The following is a 14,758-nucleotide window of genomic DNA, read 5'->3' on the forward strand; positions in this document are numbered from 1 at the left end:
TCATCAATTGTGCTGCCTTGAGATGTGAAAACACCAATAAAAGGTCAGTTTTCCCTTATTCATGTGGGAAACTGCAGGAACAAAAGCAGTATTTCTGGAAAAAATACACACAAACATCTGGGGAAGGGAGAGAGGAGGAAAAACAGAACTTCACAGCAAGTGCCGCTTTTTTTTTGTGACCATAAAGGTGCCACTTTTATAAACATCACAATGGAAATAGCTCCATAATAGCTATACCACAAATACCATCATTGCCCTCTGCCCACTCAGACCTCACCTCTGTCAGAGACAAAAGGAACAAGTGCCTGTACTGCCCAGAGTCATTTCTCTTGCTGACAGGAACTGCAGTTGTGGAGGTGCTCTTGCAACGCTGACACGTGTTCCTTTCCACTACAGCTCAGAACTGAGATCACTAACTAATTTCACAGATTCTCCTCAGAATGTTGTCAGAAGGCAACAGCTCTGTCCTCGAAAGCAATATAACAGTTACGTTTTTCAGAAACTTTCATAACTTCTTAGCAATGGAGTCACTAGGATCAGAGATACTTCTGTAAGAGCTAGAGATCATGGACCTGCCACCTTACACTGGACTCCGGCTGAATTCTGCTGAATATGACAAGGCTCTGCAAAATAGTGCAAGACCTGGGAAACAGGAAATAAGAACAGTTAAATGTGACACATAGAAACAAGGAGTGTACTGCTCCATGTATCTGGCCCTGTACATACAATGGACTGAAACTATTAAATACTGAAACAAACAAACAAGCCTGGGTGACTTCTGGCTGTCTCTATCATAACCAGAACAAAGAAATCTCTCCAAAAGATCTAAAGGACCCATCAGTGACATTTAGCAGAAACTGTATTTTACAATAAAAGGTTTTTATTTGACACACCATCACAATTACATGCATAAATGCTGGATTTTTACAGTATCCTGCATGTTATCTCACTACTACAGAATAACAGATAAAAAATAGTTTAACTTAAGCTTACAGAGAATTCTTTATCCAGGGCTAACAATTTCCTGTTTCCTCTACAGATGAAAACACTATGGAGATAATGCAGAAATGGGTATGTATCTAAACCAGTTTCTCAATATAGCACATTTCAATATAGCACCATGAATGGGTGCAGATCAGCAGTAAAAGCAGAGAAGCTTTGGTTGGTTTTACCTTACTTGGCCTGGGTGTGGAACATATATCCAAGGAAGCAGAGCAAAAAACACTGGAAGAAAAAGGAGAATTTCCTTCAACTGAAGAACAGCAGTGGAAGGATCATTAGAAATGCCTCTAGAACTTCTTGATCTATGAGGGTGTGATTACATCAATGTTGCAATTAGTTCAGCAGGATGCTACATATAAAACACAGAGACACTAGATCATTCCATAAACTTGAGTATAAGGACTATAAATCTGAGTAACCCAAGTACCCCTACAGACACACACTTCTCGCTTCAAGGCCCCATTCAAAGCCGCATGAGTTACTTTCTTCTTCTAACGAGTATTTTCGTAAATCAGCTATCTAATCAGAAGTCTAAAGGCTTGTGTTTGCAATGAAACCCCTTCTAGCATAATAGTATATTTCCTTCTAATGGAATGTCAGAGAACTGGCCTTCATTAGCAGTACTCTTAAACCAGATTAATTTCACTGTACAAGCTTGTTTCTGTAACAGACAAAAGTAAGTACAGCCACTACAATTTTACGTTGTTCTTTTCGTCCAGTCTACTTCTTAATTTCCCACTGTTTAAATGTTTTAACTTTCCCTAAAAAATAATTCAACCAATATATTTGGAAAGCTTGGGAGCAACAGAGCAACGTTTCTGAAAGAGAGAGGCTCTAACAAATGAACTCTTAACAACTGCACAATTATCTGAGGAGGGCAAGGCTAAATTATTTCTCTATGCTTCCCACATTAAACTGAAACAGATGTAGATGGAGGAAAGATAAATACACAACAGATGAACACAGGCTCACAGCCAGAAGTAGTTCTGCCAAGAGTGACAGAGGGAAAGAGAGGAAACTTGCAAGACTAGCTATTTTGGAGAACTTAAGATGACAAGGAGTCCTGACTCATTGCTTCTCCCTTATCAGTCCATTCCTGGTATTCATATGCTGCACTGCTCTGCTGTGCAGAGATGTCCCAATGAGTCGTTAACTAAGACTGTAAGTCGTAAATAAGACTGAAAGTCCCACAAGAAGTGCGGATGTTCGCTAAGAAGAAACCTTGCTCTGAAAACTTTACATTATGAAAAGACAAGTTGGTAGAGAAGAGGTACACTGATCAGAAATGGCTTGTTGAAGGGTATATGAAGACCTCCAACTTTCCAACGATACCTGCTGACAAGCTGGACTTTATGTTCCTGGTCCCGCATAATGTACTGGAACACTGCTGGTCTTAGTAAGAGGTGAAAAAAGTTTTCTTTCATGGAGGATAGCGTGTCTGTCTCCTTAAATCATTTTGTGCCTCTCTTGCTCTCCCTTATTCAGGAACAGCTGCTCATGAAGTCTCACAGGACCAGGGCAGCAGGAGAATGAAACAAAATGAAGTGATGCAGTTTGTACCACTACACCGAACCTTGGTGAGCTATTCCATTGAGAATGGGAATTAAGAGCAGAATGTGTGAGAATGAATTCCACAGGAGAAACTGGAAAGTTAAGTAACTGCAGCCCAGTATGAACAGTTAAGTGGCTCTTTCTCAGTGAAGAAAAACATTACCAACTCTTAATTACTAATGCAGACAAAGGTGTTCTTACTCAACTACTAACTGCTGAAAACTTACAAACCTTGAACACCAAAAAAGGAAGAGAGACAGAATGTCTAAAATTATAAATCCAGCAGGAATCAGAAACATTTAGAATTCCAAAAAGGGGTATCATATTTTCAAAGTGGTGAAACGCAAAACATAACTTGGAAAAAATGACAAAACTGAGTAAAACCCAAAACTCTTGTGTCTTTATTTCACCAGTTACCAGAATTATTTTGCTAATATATCCCAAAGCAACTTCTGAACAGGAGTGGAATTAATCAAAGGCACTTGATTCTTTCTTACAGAAGGAAAAAATATTAATGCCATAGGAAATTGGTTAATCGTACTTTATTAAATGACTCTAACCAGATGTTACACACCAGCTCATTAACCAGACAATGATTCAATGGCTTTACTCAGCTATAATTATAGAACAGAGATTAACAAAACTGCACTTAACACAGGTAGCTCCTTATTTAAATTAGTTTTCACATGCCATTAAAGCTACTCAGCTTTTTGGCAAACTGCAGTTTTATAAGTTGGTATATTATTTGCAATTATGGCTAATTTCTATGAGCAATGACTGCAGTATCTCTGGAACACATCTGTTGCTGACACTATTTAAATGTGACAATTTCACGGCTAACAACTCCGTACTTGTTAAAAAAGTACCACTACCCGCAAGTAACTGATGTAAGTCTTCTACCTTTATACTTAGAAATACAATAGGCACTTTATCTGATATAAGGGTTGATCTGTATTTTCTCTCATAATGGGCCAGTTTTTGTGTCCTAAGGTATCTAAAGTAGCAGTTGATCCTCAGACAGTCTCAACTGGATCAGGGGAATATTCATGTAATAAAGTACAATACAGACACTCATCAGGCATTCAAGTGGCTGGAATAGCTGAAAGCCTGGGGCCAACAGACAGGACACACACTAATCTCTCTGACACAAACCTGTTTGTGAAGGAAGGTTCTCCTTTACATACCACACCATCTGGAAACAAGGGGAGACAATAAACATCTCACTTCCAGTAACAAACACATTTCAACTGCCCATGCTAGAGTACATATGTGCCGTGCAGTTATGTGCATACACAAGAGATTTTGGCTTTGGTAAGAAGAGTGCATTTTCTCTGTGCTGACTTCAGCAGATAACACATCAGAGGAGAGAGACATTTTCAGTCTCTAGGAATGATGATGTAATCCCTGTTTGCGCCATGTCCATTGTAGCAGATAAATGTACAGCCTCGCAGACTAAAGCAGCAGGCGGGGAATGCACTGTGCTGTGGAGATAAGAGCTGGAGAAAGAGAAAAAAATCCAGTTAAAAAAAAATACTTAAAACCATTCAAGACACAAGCGTGGACCTGACAGAGAACTTGCATCACTCACATTGATGGGATAAATGACAGAGGTTCTAAAGTGTTTTGAAGACCTAAGGTGCTGGTATAAATTCTGAACATTACAGCCAGCGTGAGATGGGTAGGAAGCATTCCCATAGGGTCTGACGATTATCTGACCTACATGAACCTTGGCTACATGAACAACACTCATGCCCAACGCAGATCTGCAGAAAGCTGAAGTTTTGGCACTGTCCTTCTGCATCTGAATGGGCAGCACATAAAAAAGGAAGCAGAGGATTAGGAAGAATGAAGCAAAGTGAATGTGTGACAAGGCACCTTAATAATAACAACTGTAGGCTAATGCATTTTTAAAATGACAAAAATTAATATTATCTAAGGACATCAGCAGTCCAGCTGTGCACTTTGTGAATCCAGTGTCAGACTTTTACTCATGGAGGAACAGTTAAAACTGCTGTCAGCAACCATGCTAGTGGGAATTCACAATCTGTCCCACTGCGGTAATATAATCCCCGAGGCAGCAGACATGTGGCAAACTGGTGAGCACTTGAATACAGTGGTTCTTTGTGACAGAAGCTGCAGAACAGGAAAGCTTAGAAGGACCCCAAGAAATAATCCAAGACCATTCACCTCACACCACGGCAAGATCAGCTGTAGCTGTGTCATTCCTGACAAATGTCTGTTTAACAAGCTCTTGCAGACCACCCAGAAGCCATGGCTTCACAGCATTAGCAGCAACCTGTTCCTATGCCTCCCCCTCCTACTGTTCAGAAGCACATGGGTATACTGCCCATGGATGGTACGTGTGCCACATGCACTATGGATGAAAGGAAGCTCATCTTTCTATAGTAGCTTTTTGTATAGTCGAATATCATACTTCTTGGCAGTCTTCTCTGCCAGGCTAAGCAACCTACTAGTAGATTACACTACTCGCAGCTGGATCAGACAGATGTCACGTCTCTCTTGTCAAGTTCCTCTGTCTCTTTCTCCTGACGGGCCACATCTTCCTTCAAGTACAGTGCCTAAAACAGGACCATGGCCTTACAATGGACAGGGCAGAAGGCTGACTTCACATTTTTTCAAACAGCATTCTTACTCAGAAATGCATTAAACTGATGCTTATTTAAAACTAAAAGAGTATTTGTTATGAATGAACTTCTTGTGAGCACTGTGAAAGGTCTTATCTCAAATTACATCTGGGCTTTCCCTTCTCTGGGCCAGCTTTAATTTCTGCCAAGAATTCTATCTGATCTTCTCTAAAACAGAAGAACAGATTCAAGAATTTCTTTTTACATGGGATCAAAGGCCTGAAAGATATCTGTTGAATTATCAAGTCCTGGCCCCTAATATTACACCACATTACAGCATGACACGTGAAATGTACTCAATGCGCTCAACTCCCTAAGGATGTTATCTGGGTGGGTTTTTCTGCTTTCACTCCTTTAAAAGCAGACTGAAATGGAAGTTCAGAATTTAAACTCTACACTCATTCACAACTGGTTCATACTCACACATGATTCTTCCAGTAGCATCTATTATCTTAAACAGTTCTCCTATCATCATGACACTAATTGATTTGATGCAGTTTTTAAAAGTATTTATATCGTTCTGTCACATTTTTGCCAGAGAAACTGAAGTAACTGAGGGGTCTTTCACACCATAACAGCCCAGGGCAGCCTTTCCTTGTGCAGTAAGCCACCCTCTGCCAGGAGTGCTAGTTTAGACACCGAGACAGCTATAGCCCCTTCTGCCTCAAATGTCAAAACAGACTCTTGTTTTTCAAAAAACCAAAACCAATCAAGACTGCAAGCTCAAATTTACCACTGCATCCTATTGCCAAAGGAATCCGGAGATCCCTTTCTTTAGTTACTTAAAGACCACATGGAAATGTTATTTTGGAATTTAGATTATAAGAACTGATTTGCAATTTAGACAACTACAAATAATCATATTTTCTCCAGCCCTGTACAAGACTAGCTCCTTCTATTTCTGAATGCCAAATAAGCAGCTTAACTGATCAATGCTCTGTACTTCGCAGCTCCCAACCTGGAGGGTCCTGACCTTTCCAGGGACATAAGTCATCAAACTATTCCTAAACATATTAAAATAACTACAAGGACATAATTCTTAGTCACATGTTACACATGCACAGATATTCAAAATTAAAACTTAAAGGCACATATTTGGTTTACTTTTGAAAGGAGGACCGTTATAAAACTACTGCCATTGCATAAAGGATCAAGAAACAGAAAGAAGTCAATTTCTTAAAATTTTCTTATGTGTTTTTATTGTGGCCTTTAGCTAAAGATTAACCACTACTAAAAACCAATCCTTTCATGCCTTTTGAATAAAGTTGGAAAGACTAGAAATTAGCTCCTTACTTAAGAAAAGCACATCAACATTTGTGTTGGTGTGACTTCCCTTTTAGAGTAGTACAGCATATAAACTTCATTTATTTACTTACCATTAAATCAAAACACCTGTGAAGTAAATTCCTGGTGCTACACACTGTCTGAAACCTTCCTTTATTGAGATGAGCCCCATACTTTTCAGATGTTCCGCTAGTGATTGCAAAGACATAGAGCGCATCAGCACAAGCAATGGACAGCATTAGTGACCCCTGAAGGAACACTTGCTAATCGTTTCTAACCACCCAAGAGGCCTAAACCAAGCAGGCTGGCAAGAAAAACTATCTGAAAGGAAAAACATGTAACCCTTGTGCAGGAGGACTACAAAACTGGAGTTAATAACAATACACACCGTGCTGCTGAGAATGACAGGAACAGTATGAGGCAGACAGCAGCAACTGACCCAAATCCAACAGCAGTCATGTATTGCAGAGCAGGTGATAAATCTGAAAGAAAACATCAAACAATTCAAACTAACAAACGCCAAATAGTGCAGCTTCAGTTTGGTGACTGATCAAATGAGTCTGCTCAAAGCTAAAGTACTGTAACAGAACTCAGATACTGGACTTAGCGCTCAGTCAACTAGTAATAGAGCAGACTATCTGGTAGCTACCGTCCAGTTGAGGAACTAAGATTAAATGGTGTATTTCTCAAAAGTGATTATACTTTTCCATCACTCAGTTTCCTGCTGCCTTTTTTCTAATTCAGACACTCAATGTCAACATTTTTCCCTCTCGCCCCAGGCAGTTTCAATCTAAATCATATGCCAAGGTGGTCTCTGGTGCCAGAAAATCCTAGTGCTTTATTAAATGCCTCGATGCATCTCCTTCAAAATTTTTACAATCTAGGCATGATTTCTCTTCCCCATTCCTTTTTTTTTTTTTTCTTTTTTTTTTTTTTTTTTCTCCCAAGTGACAGGATAGAAATAAACTTGGCAATGACAGCCTTACCCAAGCACATAATACCAGAAGCCACCCAGGGACAGAATGGAAGGCTTACACTAATTTGCTGTCAAAAACAGAATTATTAAGAACTACTGGTGAAGGTAACCTGACAAAATCGAAACCCAATCCCTTCCAGCCACCTCTATTCCATTTTCAGCACTAGTTAAGTTACCTATTTCTTACTGGATTTCCCAAAGACATGTCGGATGCTGGATCTTATTCTTTCAATCCTTCAAGGTTCTGCTTGGTGTTAAATTGTGCAAGCATGAGTCATGTTTTAGCAAAAATATAAATTCTTGCAAAAAGGGCACTTATTCAGTGAAATTCCAGTATATGTCCACAATGAGAATCCAAGTGAACATCAGAAAAGCAACTTCTGTTATTAAAATCGAACCCTTTTTTGGCTCATCTGAATTCACAGGCACAAAGCTGCCTGGGCGTTCACCCAAAACACCCTCAACAATTGATCTGAAGCACAAAAAAAATCATACAAAGCCATAAGGAGAGTCTGACCAGTTCACCATTTTTGCCTAACACAGCTCAGTGAAGCAAGGCTTGTATCTATGTTGCACCTCTCACCTATAAACTTACTGAGAGTTTGGCAAAATAAAGAATTTCAGAGAGGGACCCTACAAGGAAAAATCTGTTCAACCTACAAGTATGTTCAGTTTGGGTAAAAGTAATACCTGTCCTTATATCACTTAAACACCAGTTTCCATAAGTTATGCATCTCTAGAGCAGATGTTAGCCCTCCATAAAAATGACAAAACTGTCTTCCCTACACATTGTAGAGTATATTTGGTGAAATATTCTCAAAATTCATTTTACTTATTTGTGACAGAAGGAAGTGTGCTTTTAACAGCTTTCTACCACTTTTTACAACACTGTTACATAATGTGTAGCTTTGTCTAGACAGCATCTCAAACAGGCCAATTTGGTTTAGATTTAATTTACAGATTTGCCTTCCACACAAGCTGAATTAAGAAACACTCCTCAATGGATTCAGTAAGCCAAAAATACTCTCAGCCTCTCCAGCTGCAGTACATTAGGCCAAGGACGCCGTTTGCTAGAAGTCCATTCAATACAAAGGCAAACAAATTGACAACAAAAAGCCAAAGGACTGACCTGTCCTACTCCCATCTTCCAATGCCCATTCTTTTCATCCCAAAACCAAAATCCACCTATACTATACATCTTACAATGCTCTACAAGCTGATAAATGACAAATTCAGAAAAGGCCAGTTTTCTGTTTTTCCAGAGTTATTTTACAGCTCTTGCCTATACAGCTCTATCAACAGAGCCTTCAAACCTAGGGAATCCTTGATCTTAGCTGAGTCTCCGCAATCACAAACTGCCTAAAGTAGTTCTAAGCGTGATGGTAAATGACCTAGCTCACAAGAATAAGTAACAAAGGCAACCTAGAAAAAACCAGACAGTTGTCACCAGCATGTCAGTAATAGCAGTAGTCAGACGTGGGTTTTGTGAACAGCGGAGATGCACCTCAAGCACTCTATGCACCACATGATTTATTATCATTCCAAAGTACTGTCTCACTCTCCAGTGTCACTGCACTTCCTAACTCCATCAGTCTTCCAACTCAAAAGCAGTATCTAGGGTTTTGTAGGGGACTCCACTGGTGCAACTTTCTTTGTCAGGAGAGGTGAATGTTTGCTTTTTGCTGAAACATGATGAACTGGGTGAAGAAAGTACTTTACACCAGGGTAGAAAGGAGGGCAACTTGATCTCTAGTGGATTCCAAACTCCTCTGAGGCAAATTCATTCACTGGAAGCATTTTCTAGTCAAAAAGTAAAACAAGGATAAAGCCATGCTGAGAAATTCACTGGCTTTTAAAGTTATGTCATTATACTTTTCAGAAACTGTACTTACAAGTACAAAAATAAGCCATATTTTTCATTTTTGCATGGTGTCTTTTATTTTCTTTAGTTCATAAAAGGACTTAATTCCCCAAGGACAACCTGAACATACCAAAATAAATAATGTGGCTTCTGAAAGCTACAAAATGTCTTTTAAAAAAATATATTTAAGCCAATATAGAATTATCTTAAAATAGGCTTCTAAAATTTCACATCTTCTATGCTTTAAATCCTTTGTGCACAAAAATTGCTCTGAAGATTTGGATGTGATGCATGGAAAGAGTAATATTGAAATCCAGAGAGAAATCAGAGAATCCATTTTAGAATGGATTACTGAAGCCATTAGAACGGAATACTGAAATGCAAGGCAAATTTTCTGCCTCTAACCTTTCCAATCCTCAAAGTGAACTGACCATTAATGGCAAATGAGGAAAAAGCCACAACAATTATTATTTTATGCTGCCAAAGCCATGAAAATTTCTATTTTCTCTTTGAAGGAAAAGTTGACTTACTTTTAATTTGTGCCCAAACAGCACAGGACTGTGTTCTCACCTGAAAATGAAAACATAAAAATCACTGTTTCTCATGAGAGAAATTTATTGTCACTAACACTCTCTGCAAGAGCACCCTTCCACAACAACTGTACTTTATTACTATTGGGAATGGAGTTTGTTATTCCCTGGTAGCAGCCTCTAGCTTGTCTGAAAAGATTATAAACTATAAAGGTAAGATTAGAGATAGAGCTTTGATGAAAGACTGGCTCTAGTCTTTTAGATCACCACTCTTCCTTTCTTTCTACAATCTAGGCATGCAAGTGAAATGAAAGGACCTTTGAAGTTGCTTGGATAAGAATTCAGAATTTGTGAAATGCTATGGTAAGGCTGAATATGCGGTTTTAACTGTAGACCCATGTATAAGATCTATGTCAAAATATGGTACTTAACGGAATGTTTTTCAAATACTAAATGTAGGGTTTTTTTCAGTTATGACAACTTGCTTGGCAATTTTTAACAATTTTTATAGAATACTTATAGTAGTTAATGACCACAGGAGTTGAATAAATGTTTATCAGGGGTCTGCTTTTGCAAGTGTTTAGCAAGTTTGGGTTTTTTCACAGTAAGCTTTGGTCCCTGCAGAGCTTTTTTCCCCCGGCACTCACACATACACAAGAAGTTCTATTCTAAGTTCGTCTACTGTATAATTACTGCGAAGTCTATTTTTGCTGTGCTTCTGTATGTATGAAAGTACATATAAATGACTTTCACTGCTAAACGACTTTCACAGACTTTCATAGAATACATACACATATATTTTTCATGCTGTGACAAAATGTGTATTAAGCTGCTCTGGATAACAGTGTGTTTCTATGATACTGAAGGCTACATTTTGAAGCATTTGCACAAAAGGACACAGGCTCATTTGGATGCTTAATCTTACTTTTGTGTGTCTGCATGCTGAATTGTGGAATCTGTGTTTCTTACACTCATATTTTATAAGTAATTGTGTGGTTATTTAAAAAGACAAAACACTGACAAAGAAAATCCTCTTAGGAGAGGGAGAATAAAAACTCAAGCAAATGCCAGATTCTGGGGGCACTGGTGTTGAGCGCCACCATCTTGAAATAGCTACCTCTGTGGCATACTCCAGTTTACAGGAAATCAGTCATCTCCTGTCTATCAGTGAAGTTACAGAGCTCTCAGTGATCTCAGCAGCAAAGTTCACTGATCTGTAGTTTATACTAAACCAAATTATAAATCCCTTCCTCTGATGAATTAGCACCTTTCCAGAAAGTTATCAGTGAAATTACTCCTCCAAATACTTGAGTATCCATGGATCTCAAAGTCCATATTTCAACCTGGATATTCACAGATAGCTAAATTGGAGACAGAAACCCCTTCCACAGCTGCACACTTAAGAGTTCTGGGGAAAAGAGAAAACATTTTGCCATGCATGTACACTTTTCAATTAATAATAATAATAAATAACAACAACAACAATAATTTCTTATTATGATAATTAAATACTTTTGTCACAGTAATTTTGATTCCAATTTTCCAAAAGCTCATAGCTTTCTTCCTGAAAAGACTGTGTATTGTCTTCACCTTTCACAGGCCCGCTCTTACTTCTGTTACATGCATAAAGTGTTTGATCAAAAAAAGCTGATGCTGACACTGAACAAAAGCTATGCTAAAGAAACTAAGTTTAAACTCCAAACACCTTTTTTAGTTCTCACCCTTCGCTGTGAGCCTTGGCTCTCTGCACAGCATGGAATCCATAAAGTAATCACTGCAGATTAAAATAGATACCAGATGGGTCTGAGTTATTTAATTAGCAGTATCCCTCATGGAGAAGAACGCTTCCAAATGTGGACAAGTTGTTCCACTTAAGTAATGTTTTTATGATAATGACAGTAAAGTCTTATTTGTTCCCAAATCCTTCCTTGGTCTCCATCACCTCTACATTCCAATTGCCAAATTCATTAATATTAAAAATGGTAATTTCCACTGTCTCTGACTTCCTAACTGCTTTCCCTGTATATCCCCAATGATCTCCTCAGATCATCTGACCAGACTTTTAACACATCTGAATGACCTGCACAAATGAAATATGCGTTTTAAATCCTCCACCTTGAAAAATAAACAGAAAGTAAAAAAAACACACAGCAGACACCTTTCTCAGGACCTCCAAATCCGAGCAAGGGATAAATGAATGTAGACTCAATAAAATGGAACAGCTTACTTGTCTTAACTGTGTCCACATAATTACATCTGAATTGATTTTCCCACCCTTACTGCAAAGAAAATATGCCAAGTATGTTGAGGAATAATGGCACTGAGAAGTCATCATACCAAGGTATGATTTTGCAGCATGTATGATACAAACTATACCATTCTCAGCATGAAGGGGCATGGAGCCAAAAGCTCTGGAGGATGCCAGAACATGAAAGTATAATAATGAGAACATTAGTTAGGCGTCTATGACATGTATTTCTAATGTGTCTGTATTGAAATGGAAATACGTTCACAAGTAAAAGACACCACAGAAATGCTGATTTCACACGTATTAATAACTGAGGGCCAATTAAAGAACATATTTTTTTAAAAAGCAGACTTTAAAATATTTACTCTTTAATCCAAATTCAGTTAGTAAGTAACCAGATTTTCAGAAATTCTCAAAACCCAACAACCTTCAATTTATAGTTCTGAATTTCTTTAACTTCTTAATATCAACAATTGCACAAAATACAAGGGTATGAGAATTGAAGATAAACCAGTACTTTTGGGCCACAGGTCTAAGTTCCATTTCAAAGAAGCAGAGCTGGGAACCAAAGCTGTTTGGTATTTGCAACCTTAATAATGATTTATAAATGTTGTATGTAACTTTGTGTACTTCATCAAGTAACTAAAGTCAGCAAGAAAGTGTACATTAAGGAGCTGATGCATTCTAAATGGAAGACTGACTTCTATAGGTAACAGTAATAATATTCCATTAAATCAGTGGCCTAGAAAATATTTCTGGCAAATCTAGAGAAAAAACATCAGGAAATAATCTATATGTAAGTTATATTACTCTTTCTCTTTCAAGCAGTTTAACAAACAGCTGGCAGAGATGCATAAGCAATCTGCACCGTTCTGTGCTAGAAAAGCCTCAACACAAGTAACAATAGCAAATGCTCCCCAGTATCAGAAAATATTGAAGGGAAAGAGCTAAGAAACCAATGTATAAAACCCAGAATATATAAACTGAGTTCAAGAATGTATTTAGGAGTGCTTAAAGAGGTTAAACTTGTATACATTTGATTCACCAACAGTCATGCTCCACAGAGTAAATTTTTCTAAAAAATACAGTTTGTTGTCCAAATTCCAGGGTATTTTGGGCCAACTTAACATTATTTATGAACTGAATGCCTTCAAATGTCACTTCCCTTATTCCCTCACACAACTAAAAATTTATGACAGACAACAGATTGTATCAGGATCAGAAACCACCGCATCTGTGCTGTAAGAACTTTGTTTCTATGTGACTATTATATTACAGTAGATGCCACACAAAATATATGCTGCACAGCTATTACATGTACTTGTTTTATTTCACTTGCTTTGGACTGAGGCGAAGTTACATTTCTTAATAGAAGCTGTTTTCACTTACTGAGACTTGGGTGCAGGCTTCCAAAATTGTACAGAATTATCTACAAGTGACTCACAGATCAGTTTTTGCATGCCTCCTTGCTTCATGCTGTATACACAAAGGCCCCAAACTCTAATTTAATTTTTTTGAGTGGCAGGGTGAGGCACTGTTCAGGTGTTTTTTTCTTTAGTAGGGGTTGCTTTGTTCTGTTGTTATTTACATTTGACATTCAGGAACTGTATGCACATGAAAAGTCTATTACCTGGCCCACATGAGAGAAACTTGCTACTATCAAGACTTATGTTATGAAAAAATTACAAGCTGTTGACCCCTCAGATAGATAAAGACTGGAAAACTAGTAGCATAATGATGTCATGGGTGGCAAGACACTGGAACACGAAAACAGCTGAGATGTACATTTTAGAAACTTTTTGTTTCTAATTACAACACATTTACTTTAAAATGAAAAAAAAAAAATAATGCTAGTAATATCCTTTATTCCACAAGGCTTCCCAAGGGAGCTGGAGTTGACTTTCATTTCTATGTGGAAGGTAACACACATGATGAAATCTGTTTTTCCTTGTCATTTTGGAGAACTGGTACTATATTTTTTTTGCTATGAAACATTCAATTAAAAATTAAAATGGGTGCATTTTTTATTGCTAAGGAATAATTTTCAGATTCTCATACTAATCTCTTTCACTAAATTCTGGCCCAATAAAGACGGCTGCAATTACTGAGAGCAGCGATGGCCATTCTTTTTTAGTATTTTCCATTGTTTGCCTTTTGGAATCCAGAGTTGCTCTGGATTTATAATTATAAATGACATTATAATGACATAAATATCTGTAAGGAATTTCAAGAGTTATTTAAAAAGCTTCAGATTTAATCCGATTCTGTCAACTAACAGATCCTTGGCAACAACATAAAAAATTTAACACAAAGCTAACATTTTCCTGTTTTTTCCCTAGCAACATTTCATTCAACGTGTAAAGAAAAGGTTTTAAAATATCCATTACCTTGTTCCACTCACTTATTATTCTCAAAAACACGCAATACTCTTCTCCCAGCTTTAAAGGAGCATTATAAAACTTCCCGTAGTAATGTCTGTCTCCAAGAGCAATTGACATGTTATCAGCAACATCCTTCGCCCGAAATTCAGCTGCCACATATCCTTTAGCATCAGTGGTGGTACTAAAGAAAGTTGCAGCAGCAAAGGAGTCACAAACAAAAGTGTTTTGCAAACCCAGAGGAAGCACAATCACTTGATAAAGACTAGAGTGAAACAAAAAA

General features: G+C 37.9%; 1 protein-coding gene across 1 annotated transcript in view; it reads right to left on the reverse strand.

Moving 5' to 3' along the window:
• Positions 1–2,932: 2,932 nt before the first annotated feature.
• SUSD1 (sushi domain containing 1) overlaps positions 2,933–14,758 on the reverse strand; it is a 44,423-nt gene continuing 32,597 nt past the window's right edge. The window contains exons 13-16 of the mRNA XM_074166117.1: positions 14,485–14,740; positions 9,850–9,889; positions 6,871–6,964; positions 2,933–4,049 (exon numbers count right to left, since the gene is read on the reverse strand). Coding sequence (XP_074022218.1) covers positions 3,911–4,049; positions 6,871–6,964; positions 9,850–9,889; positions 14,485–14,740 — 529 coding nt within the window. The 3' untranslated portion in view covers positions 2,933–3,910. The remainder of the gene's footprint in view (positions 4,050–6,870; positions 6,965–9,849; positions 9,890–14,484; positions 14,741–14,758) is intronic.

This window comes from Numenius arquata, chromosome Z, assembly GCF_964106895.1.
Source record: "Numenius arquata chromosome Z, bNumArq3.hap1.1, whole genome shotgun sequence".
NCBI classification, from domain to species: Eukaryota; Metazoa; Chordata; class Aves; order Charadriiformes; family Scolopacidae; genus Numenius; species Numenius arquata.